The 22620-nt window shown below is 42.2% G+C and overlaps 1 protein-coding gene across 1 annotated transcript in view; it reads left to right on the forward strand.

Moving 5' to 3' along the window:
• The window catches only part of LOC147661128 (limbin-like), a gene marked incomplete at its 3' end in the record, with an annotated part of 233580 nt that overhangs the window by 15665 nt on the left and 195295 nt on the right, over positions 1-22620 (forward strand). Inside the window, exon 2 of the mRNA XM_086951303.1 lies at positions 9492-9546. Within this exon, the coding sequence (XP_086807429.1) occupies positions 9492-9546 (55 nt within the window). The remainder of the gene's footprint in view (positions 1-9491; positions 9547-22620) is intronic.

Below are 22620 nucleotides of genomic sequence, written 5' to 3' on the forward strand. Positions count from 1 at the left end.
ATCATTCTTCAAAACGGGGTGACCTCCGAAAAAACTCCCCTCCACTGCGGAGTGCCTCAGGGCTCCTCCCTGAGCCCCACTTTATTCAATGTGTATACTCCATGTGTATACCCGCACTCTCGCAGAAGCAGTTCTCCCCTTCGGAATTCACATAGTCACCTATGTGGATGACACGCAGCTGGTGATTGGGCTTAATAAAAAGGATAGTCACTCCTCCGGCCTGCACGCCTGTCTACAGGAGATTGCAACCTGGATGAGGAACTCCTTCTTAAAATTAAACGGGGAAACAAGCAAAATCATGGTCCTGGGAAATCGCTCCCCACTTGATATGAGAGAAATTTGGCTCACCTCCTTAGGCCCGGCTCCCACTCCTAAAACCCAGCTAAAGAGCCTGGGCGTTTGGTTGGACCAGGACCTGTCATTCAAGTCCCAGGCACGGAAGACCGCACCTCATGATGCGATCTCCTGCAAATCTCTCGTACAATCCTCCCCATCATGCCATTCCGGGCCAGAAAAATAATGGTCCAGGCACTCGTCCTGTCTCAGCTGGACTATGCAAATGCGCTTTATTTGTGGACCCGATGGCTACGATTTCCAGGCTGCAAACCGTCCAGAATCGGGCCGCCCGCCTGTTGCTGGACATTCCCAAAATGCAATCGGCCAGACCAGCCCTGAAATCCCTCCACTGGCACCCTGTACTGGAAAGAATTTAAATTTAAATCATTATACATTGCCCATAAATCACTATTCAATAAAGGCCCTTCCATTCTCAACAATATCATTCAGCCCTATGAGCCCAACAGAAGTCTTCAATCCAAATCCCTTAATCTGGCCTCCATCCCTAGGATTAAAAAGGCCAGAAGTGGAGGTCGACAATTCTCTCTGAAGGCTGCTAGACTTTGGAACTCTCTTCCTCACTATCTTCGAGCTGAATCCTATCATTTCTCCTTTCGCAGATCCCTAAAGACTCTATTGCTTCCTTAAACCTGGCTGGACTCCTCTGTTTCTGTTACTGTAAGTGCTGGGATGCCTCCGGGTAGCCATGTGCTATATAAATACTACTCAATTTCAATTTCTTTTCAATTCTTTTTTTCTTTGCAACCTCAGTAAAATCTTTATCTTATTTTCATTTTGGACGTATTAAACGTTTTTCATAAATAGGATATTCACCTAAGATAGGAGCATAGAGTCTTTTTAACCTACTGTGCTCTTTTACACAATTTACATCTGCACTAACCTTTTGCTCATCAAAATCAATCCGGATAACGTTCTTACTCGAGACAATGCAACATATGCCATACCCTCCTTAAACACAGAACTTCCAATATTTAACAAAGCACTGTCTACACTTAAACCTTGAAATTTATGAATAGTCCCTGCATATGCTTAACAAACAGGAAACTGTTTTCTACAAACATACATATCTTTTACAAGCAAGAAACTAACAGAACAGCGTCCAATCTGTTTCACCTCTTCAATCTGATCAAATTTAATCTTCAAAAATTCAATCACATCTCTATTTGCATAACTAGCAAAGTCAACAACTTTCGTCATTGCTCCATTTACTAATCCTTTCTCAACATCTAAATTACGGCGTAATATTACCAGCAGTTTACAGATACATATAAGGTCTTTTCCAAACCAGCAGTCTTAGATATTGATTGTTCCAAAGAGTCTAATTTTGACTGCAATTTCTCTGACAAAAGAATAGTTACTCCTTCAGGTTCTATTTTATCAATAGCTACCATTTTCATTATCGGTTCATTCTCCAGTTTCAACAGTTCTTCATTGAATGTAGAGCATTCTTTCAGTGTTAGCATAAGGCAAATTATAGATTTATTTTCTGCAATTCTTCGGTATATTGTTTCAGCTGCAATATTTCTTTTGGAAACAAGTTCCTTAGTAGACAACTTTCTAAAGCATTTTTTCCATCCTTTGTTAAGACACAAATTCTAATATTTCGAAGAATATTTCCATAATTTTCATCATTTGTTTATCGCATATTCTTGATAAGTTCCTTATATTCAAAATAACTTGATGTTCACATTTCCAATACTTCCTAAATCTTTTTTAGTGTCTTTGTGAAGAAGTGTTTTAAAAACTGGTTGGCCTTTCACAGGTGTGAGTTGTAGTAGATCACCAAATACAATTACATGTTTTCCTCCAAAAAGAACATCGTAATTTGTTTTTAAAATCTGCTGCATCCTCAAATGTACAAAGGCAAGCATTACGTTTGAGACCATGCTTACTTCATCAATTACCAGAAGTTTAATTTTCTTCAGTACTCTTGAAACTTCAAAACAAGCTTTTCCAGATAGCCTGTGGTATTCCAATTTATTTTCATGTACTACTGGTAACATAAGTAGACAAAGTAATGTAATCCCTTTAATGTTGTGTGCCGCTAACCCAGTTGCAGCAGTTACAACACAAGAAAAATGTGAATCCGTTTTTTTTCTGTAAATAACTTGACAAGCATTTAATCAAGAAACTTTTTCCCATTCCAGCTTGTCCACTGATGAACATAAGAATTGGTCTAAATGATGTACATTGGCAATCATTCTTTTCATGCAGTAATCTATGTTGTATCTGTTGTGTAACTTGGTGATATATTTCTTTCTGTTCAGTATTCACACGTTCCTCCAAATTTTCCAAATCAATGTTCTCCTGTTGTGCTTGCTGCATCACCGTTTCCACTTCACTCATTGCTATTGCTGCTTCATTTTCAAGTATGGCTACTCTGACTATCTTGAGAACTAGCTCTAGCAATTTCAGCTGCAATAGTTCTTTCTTGATTAATCTCTTCATTCAACATTTGGAGATAATTTGGAAAAATTGTACATTCGATGCTATCTTTACATGCATTAAAAGAATCTTCATAGCAGTCAAAATCTCCAAGTAATTCCATTTCAGTCCGCCAAGGTTTGGAGAGTTGCAGAAGAGCTAAATAGAAAAACTCTCTTTTATCTTGAGTTTCACAACTTAATTTCCGGTGATTAATCAAATTTCCTTTGTCGTGTTTGACCAAACATCCTTCAGATCCAATGATCATATTTTCCTTAATTTATTTTTTTCGTAACATTTTTTTAAAAACTATAATGTTGCAGTATTTCATATAGATATATATTTTCCTGGTATAGACTTCTATTTGGATAGTACTTATCCAACATATTTGTTTTCAGAATATCTGTACTTTCCGTGTCATTCAGTGCCAAGTATTCAATTTCATGTTCAGATTTCAAAACTCGATTTCGTGTTGCAGCAAGACCTAGACTTATCCAGATGATTCCTCTTGACTTTAAATATAAATTTGCAGAAGTCAATCGATCTGAACATTCGTAGGATCCAATTTCTCGATGTGAAAGCATCTTCAAGCTGAAGCTGTACAATTTTTTGCCAAGTGTCTTCTCCTGTGAAATTTTCTCCCACATTTCTTTCAATTCTGCCTTCTCATACTCGGTAATATATGATGTGACCTAGTGAGCAACAGCATTTGAGTTATCAGCAACATATTGTATGTCCATATTTGCATTCCACATCTTCAAAATCACCGGATTGTAATCATTAATGTACTTCGATTCTTCTGTTCTTTTTATATTATAAGTATTTTTGGGTGATTTTCGAGTGATAGTATGCCTCACTAGAAACTATTAGCATTCTCTAAAGGCATGAATACCTTTTACTGTAGAAATACTTTTAATGAACAAGGAAAGAAGTGGGAGAGAAATCGCGGTTGCAACCTGAGAAAAACTATACATTCTTTAAAATGCCCAGAATCCAGCTACACCTGCTAGGCAGAATGACATTAAAAATGTTTAAAAGCAGTGACAAGCTCTTCTCATTCTATCAAAGGCAGACAAGCACCAGTTGGGAGAACCCTAGTTAGAACATGTTGCAAAGCCCAGCCAGATGGGCACTCTCTCAGCACATTTAAGGATGAGAGATGAAGCACATGGTAAGTTCCTGACCTCAGCCTGCTTCATCTTACTCTTCTGTCCTCACCCCTCCATGCAAGACAATTATTCTTCTTAGATCCCGGTGGCCTTTTTTAGTTTACTTTCTGCAGCTCAGGCAGTAGGTCTGTTTAATAGGGCACACCAAATTACCTTGACCACTGAGTCAATCAACGGTATATTTTAACAACATGGAACTGATAGTTTTTATTCCCCTTTATGAAGACCAACTCTCTCACTGACTAACCAAGAATGAGGAATAGATTGCTTTGGAGCTGCATTAAGAATCAGAGAGAGATGTTTGATTATTATAGGTCTGGCGGGACTCTGTTGAGGCTTGGAGCCTTCTACTTGAAGGTTGGAGCTATAGCACCCAAATCTCAGCAATTAAAAAATAAACATCCAGAACTCTTCAGCTTGACTGGATCAGGCATGGAGTCTATTGGAGACCGCAAGCCATAGGTTCCTTAAAATTGCCGGATACAGACATCTGGTTGAATGTGGGAGCACAAAGAAGGGGATTCTGGATGAGACAGAAAAAGGCGCTTAACAACCTCCTAAAAAGCAGTGCTGTATCTAGGAATGCTTGCTTGTGGTTACTGTTCTCCGGTCTCCTTGTGTAAAGTAGTTTTACTGTTATTTACCGACTGCTTGTATCTTGATCTACATGCCACTACCTCAGAGCTGACCCTTGGAATCATTTTTAATACCTTTATCACATTGTAATGAATGATGTAACAAGCATGATCAAACCATCTACACTCCCTGGATGAGCTATGCCTTCTGGTATTAGAAAAGCTTCCTGACATTTTGGTATATAGCAAAAAAGAACTAAGAATCCCATCAGTTGAAGATGACTGTTTGCTTCAGGCAATAAGAAAAACAAATAGGTATCCAGTAATTAGTTTACCCGAAGAGATCAGGTATCACCTTGACCCAGTGAAGCCCATGCCTTTAGTCACAGAACTTCTTCACTTTCTCCAAAACTTGGACAACCTGTTGATTGAGATGACCCTATGGAAAAAGTCTGGATTATGATCACTTAAAAACACTCAAAGGGAGGCGAAAATATAGTTTGCCCCCAAGTTCATGGTGAATGAAAGGTTGAGATTGTGTAAAACAGAATTCAGTAGTTCACCTTGAGGGGGTGAACAAAAAATGTAAGGCACTATTCGTGGCACCAGGCTATCTGGCTGTGAACAATTTTAATGGTAAAGATGTAAGTTGAAGTAACCCAGTAAAATAATAACATATTTTTCGATAACTGAGCTTTATAAAACTAGAGAAAAGATTTCAGAGTTGATAAGATCTAAATTTTAATTCTTAAAAATGTAATGGTATCAGCTAACTTTAGATTGACAGAAATGATAATAAAAAAGCTGAAAAATGGGGAAAATCTATATAAACAATTGGGACTGTACAGTTAATGGGCGAGGCCATTAAAATGAGTAGTCCACCTATTAGCCTACCAGAAACTGTAGGAAGAGTAGGGTTAAAGATAGTAAAAAAAATCCCCCAAAAAGGTTCCCATCTAGGTTTCTTGTAGGCAAATAATGGTTGTTTATTTTTTTATATAAAATCGTGTCAATCCTTATTGTCTTTTGTTTTAGACAGCAGGACTGCTGTGCTCTAGCTTAAAATGTTCAGTGCCAGAAGTTGAAGATTCAATAGCCCTAATATCAGCGTTATGGGTAACACAAAAATCTGAAACCGACATAAATCAATCATTGTTTGCCAAGGTGTTTTACACTTCAAACCTATTTCATATAGGTACACATTGATTAGAGACAGAAAACAGTGTTGGAAAAGACTTAGTCAGATGAAGACATACAACCCTAATGAGGTTGTGGCTTATAAAAATAGCCTAAAGGCAACACCTGACTCGTGCTAGAGGTCAAAAGAGTGAGAGAAATTTGAGACAAGCTAAATTAGGCAGATCAAAGTTAGCCACAATACAGTCTCCTCTCAATGATTCGAGTTCAGGTCCAACACACTCCTTACCTTATTAATACGTGAGAACAGAAAGTGGCCTCCAGCAAATATGCACTAGTCATTCCAGTCAGGACAGTGCAACCGTTGCAGCCACACTGGGCGCTGACCTCTGGAGGGGGAATTGATCTCAGGGGGGACGCTGTGTTTAGCAACAACTTATGAGTGAAGAGATGAGGGGCACTTTTCCCCGATGGTAGTAAGAGAATCCGAGTAGAGGGGGTCAATGGTTTGGGGGCGCTAAAAATGATTGTCGCACAGGGCGCCACCAGCGCTAAAGCCAACCCTGATTCCAGTGTATTATGTTGTTTTCAAGTTGGGAGTAATGTTCAAATCTTCCTTCTTTAAGAGGAAAAACATTGCCCAAAATAACAACAATATGTGTCGCCAAGCAGGTGAAATTAATATTGGAGGGTAGAGAAAATGGCAGTAGCAATTGTGATGATGAATATTAACTGAATTGTGAACAAAACAGTACACTACTAATTCTGTTGGAAAGAAGTGATACAAGGCCACTAAAAGAGGTAGGTACAGATACATTTTGCTATGCTTTGCTGTGTGGCTTTTCAAGCACAGAGCTACCCATACGCTTTGCCAGGTTTGCTAACACATAGCGTTGCTTTGGGACGAGTGGAAAAACGCAGTAGGGCGATTAATGTGGATATAGCCATGCTTGTAGCATTTTTCTGAACTGTGATTTATTGTTTAGACATCTTAATTCTATAGGGAGCATGTTCCAAAGAATGGGGATGAGATATGTAAAGGACCTACCGCCCTATCTGCCCTTCTCAAATCTATGATTCAAAAAAGGGGGTGGTGATGAACAGAGTGTCTGAATTAAGCAGACCACTCTTACCCAGTCAAGAGATCAGGGCTGAATCCATCACCGTTATTTTGCTCACTGCATCACCCCAGTTCAGAACCTGGCTATATGCAAATTAGTCTGACCCAGTGCCTCATGGGAACAGGGCAGACCAAGTTCTGAGCTGGGATGGTGCAGTGAGCTAAAAAACGGTGATGGATCAAGCCCTGATCTTTGGACTGGGTAAGAGTGGTCTGCTTAATTCAGACACTCTGTTCATCACCACCCCCTTTTCTGAATCATTTTGTCCACCATAAGCTTGGAAGGGTATACTCAGATGTGAGTCCCTTGCTCATTGCACCATCAGGATTCAAGCAAGCCGGGCCAAAGACGGCTGAAATGCCAGAAACCGGTCCCCGGAAGCTTGTTTCCTTCCCAGTATAAGAATTGGCTTGGTAGTTTGGTCTGCCCTGTTCCCATGATGCACTGGGCCAGGGTCAGACTAATTTGCATATCACCAAGTTCTGAGCTGGGATGGTGCAGTGAGCTAAAAAACGGTGATGGATCAAGCCCTGATCTTTGGACTGGGTAAGAGTGGTCTGCTTAATTCAGACACTCTGTTCATCACCACCCCCTTTTCTGAATCTTCTCAAATCTATGTGCCTTCAACAATCGACCCGTAGAGTATCTCCTAGCCCTACTGGGGGAGTAGGGGGTCAAGAGTGCCCTTGTCATAGTGGGTCATTTGGTGTTAACCCCTTAAGTGCTGCTGACGGCCAACGGTCGTCAGCAGCGCTACCTCCCCAGTGCTGCGCACGACCATTGGACGTCCATTCAGCACTGGTTCCAATGGACAGCGCAGCACTGGGGAGGGATGTTTACACGCAGCTAAGGTGTTAAGCCCTGTATGTGCCAGGCAGTCTTTTACATGTTATCCTTGTAGTGCAGAGAAGCTAGATCACTGTTTGCTGAGGCAAATTTGAGACTTCAGTATAGGATCCTTTCTGCTGTATTTTGGACAACCTGGAGCCTTTTTATGACCTATTTGGGGAAGCGTATGTACAGAGAGTTCCGGTAGTCCAACCAGCAGAGAACAAGGGATTGGACCACAATTCTTCTGGAGCACTCAGGATACTGTCTAGCATTTTAGGAAGTGTTCTGCAGGTGCCAATACAAACCAATGCAAATTTTTAGGCCTGTGTATCCATGGAAAGGGACTTGTCCAGCCACATCCCAAGGCTTTTGATAGGGGAGGAGGAGAATGGGTGGATTGCCCAAACATTCTGGCCGGTCTATAGATGTTGGGGATCAGGTTTGTCCCCGAGAATCATCAGCTCAGTTTTTTTCCTCGTTCAGTTTTTAATTGTTACCATTTTTACAAATAGGGAGCGCTGGTCATTGATTGGATTCTTAGTTAAAGGGCCACAATCACTGCCTAATCTCCCCTCTTTAGTTAATTGAGATAAAGCAGGGGCAGTCATTTGAAGTAGCCCCAGGAAGAGTGCCTGATAAGCACCTGGGCTCAGTAACAGACGTAGAGTATACACATATATTTGAACCAGTAACAAATGGAACAACTTTTGAATCAATTACATTGAATAAGGCAGTAAGCTTGGATTCAATCAACAATAATCTTTTATTCAAGACCTTAAAAGGACCATAAATATCTGTTTGGAGCCTGTTTTCCTTTCAAGGTACTCTTTTTAGAGGAGTTATTTTTCTTGTTTTTTACAGGAGGAACAATATCAGTGTTGGAGGAATGTACTCTGCCACAGTAGATAGTAAGCTAAAGGTGGCACATGTGTTAGAAACTAAATTAGAAGGCAGAACACACTGGTTAGGAATGATATCACCAACACCTGTAATTAATTCCCCTGCAGGGATAATCCGAGCTCTTCAACCAAAGTAATTTGCTTGCTAATGTCCTCTACCGCAGAAGGTAAACAAAATGTAATTATAAAGGACTTGCAAAGGGAATGCTTGAATTCACACGAGACTCGGTTGCCCTATGTAGCTCCATGCACCTCTTCCATAACAGCAAGGAATAGGAAATATCTTTGGCATCACCAATATAGGTAAAGGTAAACGTGGAGTCGGGTTATCTCAAATCTGTGAACAGGCAGTCCTTCTCTGCCTTGCACTTATGGATTACCAAATTGCTATCCTTCTGGGTGCATTCTTGCCTTGAACACATCCCCATAAAATAGCATCACGTGAAAGCTGCCTTGTTCCCCCAACGATGGTGCCACCATTAGGGGTCCTTGAGCTGCCCGGGTGGATGGGTAAGAAAGGAAGGACCTGGGCTGGCCTATCTACGGGTGCTGATCACTGCGCCAGGCTGTGGTTGTGGACTGCTCCATTTGCTTTTCAGATCTCCTGTGTACTAACTGCAGAAATTATCACCAGCATAGGCAGGCCGGGAGATGGTTGGCATACAAAATACATGGAGCTTTCACAGATTGATAGGTTTGTTGGCACTCACTAACATAGTGGAGGTTTTGATTCACCCTGTAAAAAGCAGGAGAAGTGCTGAAACAAATCTCTGCTCTCAAGTACAGCTTTGACATTTCCATTTAATATGCAAGGACCAAGAGAAGCATGCTTCTTAATGAGGCCCTAGTGAGCTTTTATTGATAGCACTATGAAAATTAACATGTCGCCAGTTTTGCATTGTGTTTACTGTTTCAAGCTCCTAAACTGCCTCCTGCACATTATGTGAGGTTATTCTCTCTTTGTTTTGAAATATCCAGGACTTCAGATGCGAACTGTGGACTCAAGAGGAAATAAGTTGCATCCAGTTTGGAGGTATGTTCTAAGCTCTTTTTTAGTTAGATAACATTTACCATTGAATGCCTTTTCCAAAATAAGTGACATTGAGCCTATTTATTAAACGTTTATTGCACACTTAAGACTGAACACTATCTACATTTAAAAAAATCCAGGGTTATTGAAGTGTTTATGGGGATTTGTGGATGGGTCCACGAGCAAAATTTGGGGAAAATCTGCCAACTCATATGTTTGGGGAAACTACCTGCAATTATTTGCAGGTACGTTCTGCACTGAAAATGTATACAGGTTCACTCCTGCCAAGGATAGCAGTTAGTGAATTTTCAAAGTGGATTGAGAAAAGAATACCTCGAAAAATTGCTGGAGGTTATGCCAAAGGGTTTCCCAGTGTGGACATGCATTTTGCTCGTGGCGGTACATAAAATTTTGAACGTTGTAATGCTATTTTGGATTTTGCTCAAGTGAAATTTTATACCTCGTTACTATTCTGCTTGGGAAATACTTGTGCACTTAGGTGCTCTTGGAAATCTGTGCTTGGATTAGATTTCATATTCTACTGAATTTCTTTTTGAACTCTGATAAATCTGAAACTACTAACTAGCTCAAAATGTAGGAGAAACCATGAACAAAGACAATTCTCACTTCATTTCTGTGAATCATGTCCAGTGTGTCTTGCATTATTCTTTGTTTTAAAATCTTCATTTGTATGAGCATTTAGAGGACACACGATAGTGCACGCCAAGGAGAAAGTTTCAGTGCTACATAAAATGCACAACCAGTACATCCATCACTGAGGGCAATTGTTTGGATTCAATGCATTGGAAAAAAGTCAAGTATCCTAATTGGAAACAAATCAATAGGAATCACCCAGATAATCCCTAAGTACGCAGTGTTATCTGTATGGTGACTTGTACAGCTACCTGGTGAATCCGTCCTTCTCCCAAACCAACCTCAGAGTATGAGCGGTATCTTAGAAGTAAAGGTACAGATTCTAACTACAAAAACAAGTAAGGTACACAGACTTTGAAACTGTCGAGACAACTTATAATTAATTCCATACCACCCCAGACGACACAAATGCACACCATACCCAGATAAATATTAAACACATCAAAGAAATTTCAGTCCACAACCACCAACAGTGCATTCACATTGACCCATTGTCATATAGATGTTCCCCCAATGTTACCCACAAAACACCAGACCACCTCTCAAGGAAGAGGGAGATCAACGAATATGCCCCACCTATGACCAACTCAAAAGAATGTGTGGACAATGGGCCTGTGCAAAAAAAAATCTAGCTGGACCGAAATTAACCCCTTAACTGCTGCCGTCGGTCGTCACGAGCACTACCTCCCCAGTGCTGCGCACGACCGTTGGCCGACCGGCCAGCATTCATTATCCGAACGTTCAGCACTGGGCGCTGAACGTTCGACGCTCTGATGAGGTTAACTCTCCGAAGCCGTATCATCGTTTTAATCATCATTCTGTGTTGACAAAAATAGCTTCGGAGCCTCCATCAACCACTTCTCATGATGACTTGATACAGAGGCCCAGTTTTTCTCTGTAAATGTCTGTGAAAATAGATCTTGTAAAGTGAGCACCACCGCTGTATTGGTGAAGAATAAATGCATAGTAACTATGCTGCACAGGCTCAAGGCCACCCCTCGAATATTTTCCCAAGTATCGGATTGATGGAGTAACCCTAAATTTCCAGAACCTGGTCCTAGTGCACTATATAAACAAGAATGATTCTTTTGGATTTACTCTGGAGAGCCTTTGATTGCTTTGGCGCCGGCTGTTACAGAAGATTCTGGATATATACAAATGCCACTTGATATGCTTTACTTAATGAAATCTAACCCTAAAAAAGTTTATATGGGAGTGTTTTTTTGTGATATAATCACAGAGTGAGGACACTGTTGCAGCCTCCACCAAAAGCAATCAAGGGATCTTCAGAGTAGAACTGACCGAACCATTGTTTATATAGCATAAAGGGGGTGCCGTCTGGTCACAAGCTGTGAGCCCTAAACACTGGGACAGTTGACCATAATACCACCACTGAGTAGGTTGAATACCGACCTGCAACTGGAAATCCTCAAAACACTTGAGCATAACTTTCAGAACAAATTCTGAATGCACCCAAGACCCACCTCTGACCATTCATTTCAGAACAAGAGACTGTACCCTAACCGTGCCTCAGAAAGTAGATGTGGATGCACCTTACCTCCTTTGCTGCTGAGGCTTTTTACTTCCCCAGTGACAAGCCGTTTGGTGCACTTTTGCACTCAAAACTTCATAGCTCTTTTTAGGTTTCGCCTGGTCGAAGGCTGCGCAATGCGCAGCTTTTCAGCGCAGGCGAAATCTTATGTTAGAACAGAGTGGGCTTGGGATTACGCCCTCTGGTCCATTGGCTAGCTCCATAAATGGAGGCTAGCCATTGGAACAGAGATCTGTCCGTCATGGCCGGACCAGATTCGTGGGCGTTCCCGAGATTTCTTCCCTCTCCGCCTCTGCGATGTCGTCATTGCGGCGGTGGGCGTTTCCTTTTTTTTTTTTTTGTTCGCCATGTTTTTTTCATTTGGAATTGAGGAGTCGGCTGGAGCGCCGGAGGAAGTCCAGGTGAGTGCTTGCTGTTTAGGCTTTTTTACTTTCACGGGGAGGTATCCTGGTTTTCTGCATCGATAAAGCGGGACTGCTGCATAGGACATTCCCACCATGCCCACGGCCGCTGCTGCAATATAAGTTAGCACAGTTTTATTTCGGCTCTTCCACTCTCGCTCCTGGCCACGGGTAAATGGGTTCCGTCCCTGCAAACCTCGCACCGGATGCCATCGACACAGAAAGCCATGCAGCCTCCCTGTGTGTAAAGGGTCAGATCTGACAAACGTTTTCAAATACGGCCTACAGAAACTGCACAGGCCTCCAATCCCACCAAGAAACTGCATTGTCCACATCCCCGAACGGAGGGCTGGGGGGAGAATTGAGGCCGGAAAATAGCTATAACCACAAAAGTCAAAGAGAAACTGTCACCTTCGCACCATTGCCGGCGCCGCCTTGTTCAAATTATTAGACATCACAGAAAAAAACGTCAGTGGCCTGGAGTAAAACACTAAAGCGCGCAGGTTTTGTTTCTTTGTACGTGAGCACGGGTAATAATTGTAACAACCCGTTAAGAGAATTAGGAACTGCCTAATCACGGCATATTTTTTCTCTTTGCATAGGTAATTTTTTTTCTAGCACCGATGATGCCCTATCAAGTTGTTCTGATTCTTCTTTTAAGTACAAGACTACCGTTTCTCTACACTAAACATGTCCGCCCCTCGCACTCGCTGTCCACTTAATATTGGCGCCAATAGGTCACGAAAATTCGCATTAATATATTCCATGTTTCGGTCTAGTGTTGTAGCTGTTTGTGTTGTGAAACTTTGTAGCACACACAGGTTGTCAGTTTATGATTGAGGGTGCAGAACGCAGTGCGAGACCAGGTAAGCTTTGTATTTGAGAATGTTTAAGTGTGGTGCGTGAAAGGCGCTGCACCAAGGCTTGGGCACTGCAACAGCGGTCACCCAGAAGCGTTTAGACACAATTCATCACCTCGTTCAGTTATGGTCCAAACCCTGCTACCGGCCATTGTCATTATCATTCCATTCACCATCGAGCAGCCTCAGCCAGGGAATCATCCTTCGTCTTCTCCCTACCCGCCAACCCCTTCCCCATCTATCATATTGTTTCTTTGAAAAACAAATGCTGCCTTGAAACTGACTGTTGTATTTTGAAACTCCGCTCCCTAATTACATGTTATGAGAAACACATTGGTAGCAGTAGTTCCCTGTCATAAACATATATAAGAAACGTTTCCTCGCATAGGCTGCTCATGGAAAAATTAAACAAAACTAACTTTGAAGAGCCATCAATACACAAGAAATATATATATGTAAATATGTTTTTTTTTTTAGGTCTCGCCTAAGACAGCATAGGTCAACAAGTATGTTTGTGCCACAGTTGATCGGAATAAGGCAATGTTCCTTCTGCCAGTTGGTTGCGCACCGACATACAAACAAGGCGCAAACTGTTTGTAGATATACTCGAACTATGTAGAGGGGATGTGTCAAAGCTGAAACCAAATTGAACACCAACCGATTTAAGTCAGCATGGAGACCAAAATAGGACTATCAAACCGGTGTGACTGCTCCAATGTCCCCGTCCATTTGGAACCAAGGCAACCTTAACAAAGGGCTTTACTTTCCTAACTTTGAAATATATAGTTGAGAGTTACTTCTTCTAGAATCACTTTTTTCTTCGCTCTTTTCAGAAACCTTTGCAAAGCATTTTTTTTAACTAACCGATACAAAATTTAAATATCCACATTTAGATATTGAAATTAAAATAAACATACTCTTGGTTTTCTATAGTCCTGTTCGGACTTTTGTTTCTATAGATAAAGATTGTTGACAAAGTTCCCTTAAAACATGGCCGCTCTTTCAATGAAACGGGATACGTTCAAGTTGTCCCTCCTCAGTTTCTATCTCAGACACAGTTTCCCACATGAAACAAGACAGGGATATGTGCTAGGTTGACTGACCTTTGGTTACCAGTCGTACATAGCTTCTAATAATCTGAACCAATCCGAGCTGTGCATGAGGAGGTCGACTTTTATTTGATTGGCGGAGACCGCAATTGGCCGCTGTGATTTGGTTACGAAGCCTGAGGCACATGAGAGGCTCTGCTGTCAGGGCACTGTTGTTGGGGAAGCTGTGTGCTCTCCGGACGGTCACTGGTAGGTGAGTGACGGCAAAATAACAGGTGAACGTCGTAGATGGCGTGGTTAGCTCCTCCCGCGAGTAAAAGGCGAGGCTCGGCAGGTGCAAACACGGCGGCCTTCGTTTGTGTAATTCAAACTCCTGGTGCCTGAGCCTATCACTTCCACTGGGCAGTCACTGCTCTGTGATGCTTCTTCCCGCGTAGGTTAATTTAGAAGGTTTCAAGCTCTGCGTTTCCACACTGTTAATTATGAATTCAATTATTCCGAACCTGAGCTGCATGCCCAAATTGAACGTTTATTAATAGTGTTTTTGATTGATGGATAATGTAAATTTTAACAGCTGTGGCTCTGGGTGTGTGGGTGTGTGTGGCTCTGGGTGTGTGGGTGTGTGTGCGGCTCTGGGTGTATGGGTGTGTGTGTGTGGCTCTTGGTGTGTGGGTGTGTGTGTGGCTCTGGGCGTGTGTGTGGCTCTGGGCGTGTGTGTGGCTCTGGGTGTGTGTGTGGCTCTGGGTGTGTGTGTGTGGCTCTGGGTGTGGGTGTGTGTGGCTCTTAGTGTGTGGGTGTGTGTGTGGCTCTGAGTGTGTGTGTGTGTGTATGTGGCTCTGGGTGTGTGGGTGGCTCTGGGTGTGAGTGTGGCTCTGGGTGTGTGTATGGCTCTGGGTGTGTGTATGGCTCTGGCTCTGGGTGTGTGTGTGGCTCTGGGTGTGTGTGTGGCTCTGGGTGTGTGTGTGTGTGGCTCTGGGTGTGTGTGTGTGGCTCTGGGTGTGTGTGTGTGGCTCTGGGTGTGTGTGTGTGTGTGTGTGTGTGTGGCTCTGGGTGTGTGGGTGTGGTAGTAATTGCTGTCTGCTGAGCTCATCTGTAGGGTACAATAGGTCTCACATTTGCGAGAGATTAAGCTAATGGCAATGTAAATGACAATGCCATTTATTTATCTGTTTTCAAAACCAACACATAAATACAAAATTTGTCATTTACAATGCCAATAGCTCTAACTTTTCCAAAGGCGAAACCATTGCAATGTAAATGCTTGTTTCCGCAAAAGTTACCTTGCTAAATTCCCATCCATGTATCCACATCTTGGGGATTCGAAAAATACCTAGGGTGTATTGATTCCCCTGGAATAAAACAAGAAACTAGATAAAATGTAGCAATATTTTGAGTTTTTTTTAGAACAATTGGAAAAACGTGATGTGCAAGAAAGTGTATGTATTATTTTCTAAAAACGGCATAAACAAATGGTTTGCTATGCCAAGAATATCATCTTCTAGCTTTCAGGGGCAAGCAGCAGAGTTGTAAAAACAAACATTTTTTTTTACCAATGTTGTGCATTCTTATAAGTGATAGACCATATTTTCTATTTGTTTTTCTGGCTTCAACCTCCTTGCAGTTTGTGGTAGAAACGGGTGTGAAACTCATGGATGAACACAGATAGCTATTTTGCGTTGTAAAAAATAAATCAATTTGGAATTCTGCAAAGTGTAATGTGTTATTGTTGTCCAAAAATATGCGATACCTGAGACAGCAACTAAGTTGCAGTTTACAGTAATTTTTAATTGTGTACCAACCATGCAACAATTCACATGGTACAATCTAACGAATGAAAAATGGCATTAAGGAAAAGTGTATTATTTATGAAATGAGCACAAGACACAGAGGGACTTTAAAAAATGTATTCTTTCTTTAAACTGGCTAACATTTAGTAGCCACACATGGAGAAAAATTCAATTGATAATATCAAATGTTGCACTTTTCTGTGTTCCCACACTGCTCCCAATAACAATGGTACCTCAATTGTATGGCTGGGCCTAGTGCCTGCGTCAGGGAAGGCATCAATATGTAGCATGGCAACTGGTCATGAAAATGTCCTTTTTTTGGCATTGTGGGTCATCCCATTTCTAAACTACCCAGTTTCTCACTCCTTTTCTAAGCCAGGTTCACATTTAAATCAAGTTGAATCTCACTGTACATTCAATAGTAAATACAAAAGTAAATAAATAGTAAAATACGAGTGCAAAAAATATAGTGAACAAAATATACATTTATAGTGCAAAAAAAAAGACTTCAGAAACTGCTTAGTAAGGTATTCACTACCCTGGATAAAACCAAACCAACACCTGTTCAAAGCCTTATCAGTTCATGTTATTCTTACCCACAAAGCCTTGAAACGTTTACTTCACCATGACCAATATTACACGCCTGTCTCGATCAGCTAACGAGTTTGTGTCCTACTTCTCAAAAAGCACTACTATGTAAGAAATTTGTGCTACATTAATCACTTCGGTCCTTACCTGTAGTGTAACGGATGGTACTCAATCGTCAGGGTGGTGGAAGATATTAAGTCTGCCTCCCTGACAGGCTACTTTCAACTAAGTTCAGCTATCACCGCTGGACCAGCGAGGATCTCTCCACCTTGACAGGAACCGCCATCATGGTTTACGACACGGTGAATAGTATCCCTAGAATAAAGTAGAATAAGGCAGATTGAGGCGAGGCCTTACATTTCTGTGCTGTTTGATTGGCTAGTATCCCTAGGATGCACACATCAAATACCAGAGCACTATGTCGAGGTAACCTAGACCAACATCAAGGACATGCAGGAAGACCCATTCTGGTGGCGCACCCTTTTGTCCAATTAGAAAGTAACGGTGTTTGCAAATTAGGAATGAACATAAATAAAAACCCAAGGTAAGTTTATTTAACAACTCTTTGCATATTCATTTGCGTAGTCGTTGTAGTAAATGCATTACTCTGACAGACTCTCTTCAACCAAACCAAAAAGGTGTGGTTTACAATAGCAACGGTGCCTCAGGCAGGTAAACTAGTGTTGAGCCTGCATGCAACCGCTTGCGTGTCATTGTTTTCTCTTGCATTCATTTCTACTGTAACAAAAGTATATTTTGTTTCCAGACATGGCAACAGCATAGTTTAAAAACCCGCATCGCTTTGTTGCTATTTAATTTAGTAAATGTTTTTCAGTGTTCTTTTCTCCCACAGTTTAGAAGCGCATCAAAAAACAACTTTAAACTTTTCAGAGTTAATGGCCCCTTCTAGACTGACCTCAATATCGCTCAAAATAACTTCGTTTTTGCGTTCATTTGGTTATACCAACATTGACTAGAAACATGTTTTCTTTTACGCTGAGCTGTTGAGTGACATGGCTGAACAGTAAGAGGAATCCATTTCACGCTGTGACAATTTTAATCCTTGTAATAGTTTTGTTTAGAACTGATTGGATAAAACACAGTAGCAATTTATTTATGTTCCAGGCCTTTTGCCAGTGGAATGATTCTCCAATTAGTGTTTTTATATTACTGAAGTTTTACAAAGCATTCGCTCTCTGTTTTCATGATTCGTATTCTGGTTTAATCCGGCCTTGCTTCAGTCAAACCTCCCTGCTAGTTAGTGGCTTGTAACTATTTGTGAAGAAGGAATAAAACTTTGAGGTCCCGATGAACAAAGAGGCACTTGGTCAATAGTGGGTGAAAAGTGTGCACTGATTGTATGTGCCCAGTCTGTCAATCAGTCCGGGATTTATAGAGCACGCTACTCACCTGTGAGGGTATCAAGGCGCTTGGGGGTACGGGCAGCTCCGTGGTCCTCCGAAGAGCCAGGTCTTGCTTGAGAACTTTTCTGAATGGGTGCAGTGTCAGGCTTTGTCTAATGGGGAGGGAGAGTTTGTTCCAGGTCTTTGCCTCGATGTAGAAGGATCTACCACCCGTTCTGGCCCTGTGGATGCTGGGGACCGTGGCTATGGCTGGTCCGTGGAGCGCATGTTTCTCTTGGGGGTGTGGAAGCAGATTCTTTTGTTGAGGTATTGGGGTCCGGTGTTATGGAGGGCTTTGTAGGCGTGTGTGAGCAGTTTGAGGGTTATTCTTTTTTTGACTGGGAGCCAGTGGAGGTCGTGGAGGTGATGGGTGATGTGGTCATGTCATGGGATGCTGAGGACAAGTCTGGCGCTTTGGACGATCTGGAGTTTGCAGAGGAGTGTTTTGTTGATCGCGGTGTAGAGCGTGTTTCCATATTCCAGTCTGCTGGTGATGAGTGTGTGGGTGACAGTCTTCCTGGAGTTGGGGGGGGGGGGGCATTTGAATGTCTTGCTCAGTATGGGGAGGGTGTTGAAACATGGGGGACACAGCGTTGATCTGGCGGTTCATGGTGACTGAGCAGTCGAGTATGATGCAGAGGTTGCGAGCGTGGTCCGTAGGGGTGGAAGGGTTTCCGAGGGCAGGAGGGCCATCAGGTGTTGTCCCATGTGGAGGTGGTGGAGCCGTGGATGAGGACTTTGATTTTCTCTGAGTTGAGCTTCAGGCAGCTGCTGCTCATCCAGGATGTGACGTCCTTCATTCGTTCTAGGAAAATGTATCTGGTGATGTCAGGTTCCTTGGTGAGGGAGAGGATGAGATGGGTGTCGTCGGTGTATGAGACTATGTTGAGTACATGTTTTCTGAAGATGGTAGCAAGGGTGGCCATGTTGACGTTGAATAGCGTGGAGCTGAGGGAGGATCCATGGGGTACTCCGCATTTGATTTCTGTGGGTTCTGAGAAAAGGCGACGCACCAGCATTGGTATATGCCAGCGCATACAGGATTTGACTCCTGCACAGCAGGAGCACCGATTACCTCAAATTATCAAAGAAGCCTATGCTACATGAGGTAGAGATAATTTGAGAGCCAAACCTGGTAAAACCCAATTGAAGAGTTATTCTGAAAAAGATAACTCTATGCAAGCACCTGACTCTTCAACAAAGAAGAAATGGGACACTAAACACAAGACAAGACAAGATAGAATCACAGGGTGGGTGTCCCAACAGGAATCCACTGAAAAATGATAACCCTGATAATAGACCTCCTGGCAAGTTTCAGGATACTGATACTTGTTCATCTTGTTCCTTCCAGTAGTCATCCAAATTTTTTTGTAGAGAAGTGAACAGTCTGTGCGCAGATTGGAGGAGCATGTGAAACTGAAAGACTTGCAATGCTCATCTGACTACATAACCGAAACAGGAACTTAAATCAAAACCTTCCAAGCCTCAATTCAAAAAGAAGAAGGTAGCCAGACTTAAGCTCAGCCATGGATATTGAGGACTCTGCTTCTGAGTGGGAAATGTGTGGTGACAATGCTCAACAGTGCGGCAGAAGTCACAATAATTCACCAGAACCTGATGGATTGTCTGGTGGGAGTAGTGCTTTCTGTACTATTGCAGCCCTCTGTCATCAGATGGGGCTTACAAGTACATCTTGGTAGCAGTGGCTTCCTGTTCTCAATTCCTGTCGATATGGCCACAGCAATTGGTTGACGCCCAAACTATTATAAAGGATCTGCAAGTCTTTATTGGGACTTATGGAGTTGGCACACTGCATGACGACCAGAGTCCGGCGTTTAACTCTAGGGCTTACAGAGAGGCCATGGGAAGTTTAGGTTTGACCCTGCATTTTGCATCTCCATACCATTCTGAGGGAAATGCAGTTGTCGAGAGGAAAAGTTGTGAATTAAAGCAGTGTTTAACAGCAAGGGTACAAGGCTCACATCGCAGTTGGGTACGTCACCTATATGGAATTCAGATGGCACTTACTACCCTGTAAAGAAAATCCATGGGTGGTCAGACTCCCTATGAAATCCTGTTTGGGGTAGAGATGTGTGTCCTAGATCTCGACAATCCCAGTGCAGTGGTGGCTGAAAGACCATTTGACATCAATTAATTTTTGGCTCTTTTTAGGAACTAAACAATGTCAGGGACGAACAAAGCAACATCCAAGTGAAATGCACTGCCACTGGAGAAGTGAAGATAGTTCCAGCGAGGCCTGGCTGGATCCTGAAGATTGATGATCTGGTCAGGGAAAATAATTGTGGACAAGAAAGAGTTTGGGCCATCCTACAGGGTGCCTGTACCCGTCCTGGCTGTTGAAGGTACCAGAACCGTACTTCTTTCACCCCTTGCCGGTCGCAAAGACAAAATATTTGTCTTCATTCATCTTATCAAACCCTATTATGTGGCTGATTCTCAACAGTAAGCCATGTGGGCTCCTGAGTAGCTACCAGCCTCCTCTTGCTACCGTACAGGAAGTTTAGATGGAAGCTTTGATAATCGAAGAAACATCCTCTTGCTAACAAGAGACAACAATTAACATTAACAACAAAGTAGGTCTTGTACGTGTCACAACTGCGACAACAGTATTGTCAACTAGTACAGAAACTCAGCTTTTAATTTGAAAACCTGATAAGAAAACTGTCTGCGTCAATGTACTGCTGATTGATTCATCTCCCAGTTCTACAAAACCTGCTGAGCTGACAAAAATAGATTAGAAAGCATCTGGCTACTTCATCGCCTTGATGACTTCTCATTGGATTTAACCGATCCACCACCGCCCTTTTCCTTTCAGGTTAAAAGTGTGTGTTTTCCATCTTTAGCTGAAAAGGACATATTTTGTTTCTCCAGGGATACATCTTGAGATTTCAATTGTGTTACTTTTCTTAGTTTGTTTTCTTATGTTTGATCTTCAGGTGGTTAGGTCCTCTTAAGAGATACAGGTGCTACTCCACACTAGCGTCACACAACATTTTGGAGAGCTAGCGCATTGTATTTTTAACAGTATGGGCTCTGGGTTGGTTTGCACCTTCTAGACAGTTTTCAGAGTCATTTAATCTTTTATTCACTCCGTCCTCTGGAGCATCTTTGAAGATCTTCCGCTGGTCATGTCCCTAATTGCTGAGACAGTTATTTTAATATTTTTGCTCTACAATGGATGTTCCATTTCGTGATCAAATGGAGCTTGTACTACCTCGTGTGCTACTGTGCTGTGAGCGCATGGTCCATTGTTTGGGGCACTTTGCTTTCAGAACTGAATGAGCATTGGTTCTCATCATTTTGGCCTGTGTGACTTCACTATGTGCAACCTATGTTCCACTGTCTACTGTGCATGTTCAAGTGTGCCTAGGATTTCTGCCTGGGATCGCAACTGGTTGAGCCTTCGGCCATACAAGTACTGATGGACCCTTTAAAGGTCCACATGTATAGCTGTCCACTGTGTATTCCTTTGCTCCTGGCCACATTCTATGAGCCTCCCTGGATGCTTCTTCCCCGGGTGGACTGGATCTTGGCTCTGGTTCGGCAGAACCCTGACTGGCTGTTTTTGCTCCCTCATCGGCTGCTGTAAGGGTTGGATGGAAACATATTTTCTCTATAAACCTGCTCCGAGTGGTACCTCTGGGATCATCTCTGCTATGTGTTGATTTTTAAATTGACCTTTTTTTCCTTTTATATTTTTTAAATAGACTTTCCTTGTACTTGTAAATCACATGTTTGCTTTTTAAAAAAGTTTACTTTAATTTTAAAGTATGATTTTGAAGATTTCCTTTGAATATGCTGCTGCATTTTTAGGAGGTTTTTTTTCCATGTGGATAACTTCTTATTCGACTTATGTCCTACGAGTGGGCGTCATATGTCTCCGTTAGGCATGGAGGGAAACACTGCCATTTTACATATACAAGGGTCTTTCCTAAAGTTGCCTTCACTTTTACACGATGACTTCTTACACACATTTGCATCCGTGACTGTCTGGATTAGTTTCTTGGAAACTATACTTGCGTACAGAATCCAAATCACAAGAACATTAGTGTGCTACCTTAACATCATGTACTAGGTTTATAAATATGTTGTGCAAATGTGCTTACTGCTTTCTTACATATGGTGACATAGCTATCTATAACACAAAAACAATGGCAGCCTGATCAAGATCTCAGCCCAAGGCAAGGATGCCTTTTGTGATATATAAACATCCTTTTCCGTCTGTTGGGTGGGAGCTCTTGCTGTCATTGCCGATGTCTCTGCAAGCGGATGCTTTGGCCCAGAAACTTGCTGATATCTCGGGGACGGTTGTGCCCGCTCCCGACCACGGTGGGGACCTGACTTCTTTCCCTTCAGGAAACAGGTGTTGGATCATCCAGTATGGGGATTCTTGGCAGAACACATGCACATGCCCTAGACACTTAGGTTAGGTGATGCATAATAGGAGTATTGTCTTATATGCCTGCATATATACATTGTTTTAACACAATGGTGGAACTTTTCATTCTCTTCACTGTCCTAGTACTTCTAATAACTTTCATTTTCTTCTGACTATTGATCATTGCAGGACACATATTTTGTGGAAGAATCTCATTGGTTCAATAAATATTGAAAACATCCCACTGTGTATTCCTTGTATATTTCTCTGAGAAAAAGCGCATGGGTGGCTCAGCAACAAGGTTCTAGATCTGTTGCCACAATTCCTGGGGGATCAGGTTGTCGTTGTCATGTTCAGTGGTTGCCAGAACCATTTGCTTCCTGC

This window comes from Lissotriton vulgaris, unplaced genomic scaffold (assembly GCF_964263255.1).
Source record: "Lissotriton vulgaris unplaced genomic scaffold, aLisVul1.2 SCAFFOLD_1323, whole genome shotgun sequence".
In the NCBI taxonomy this organism is placed as follows: domain Eukaryota; kingdom Metazoa; phylum Chordata; class Amphibia; order Caudata; family Salamandridae; genus Lissotriton; species Lissotriton vulgaris.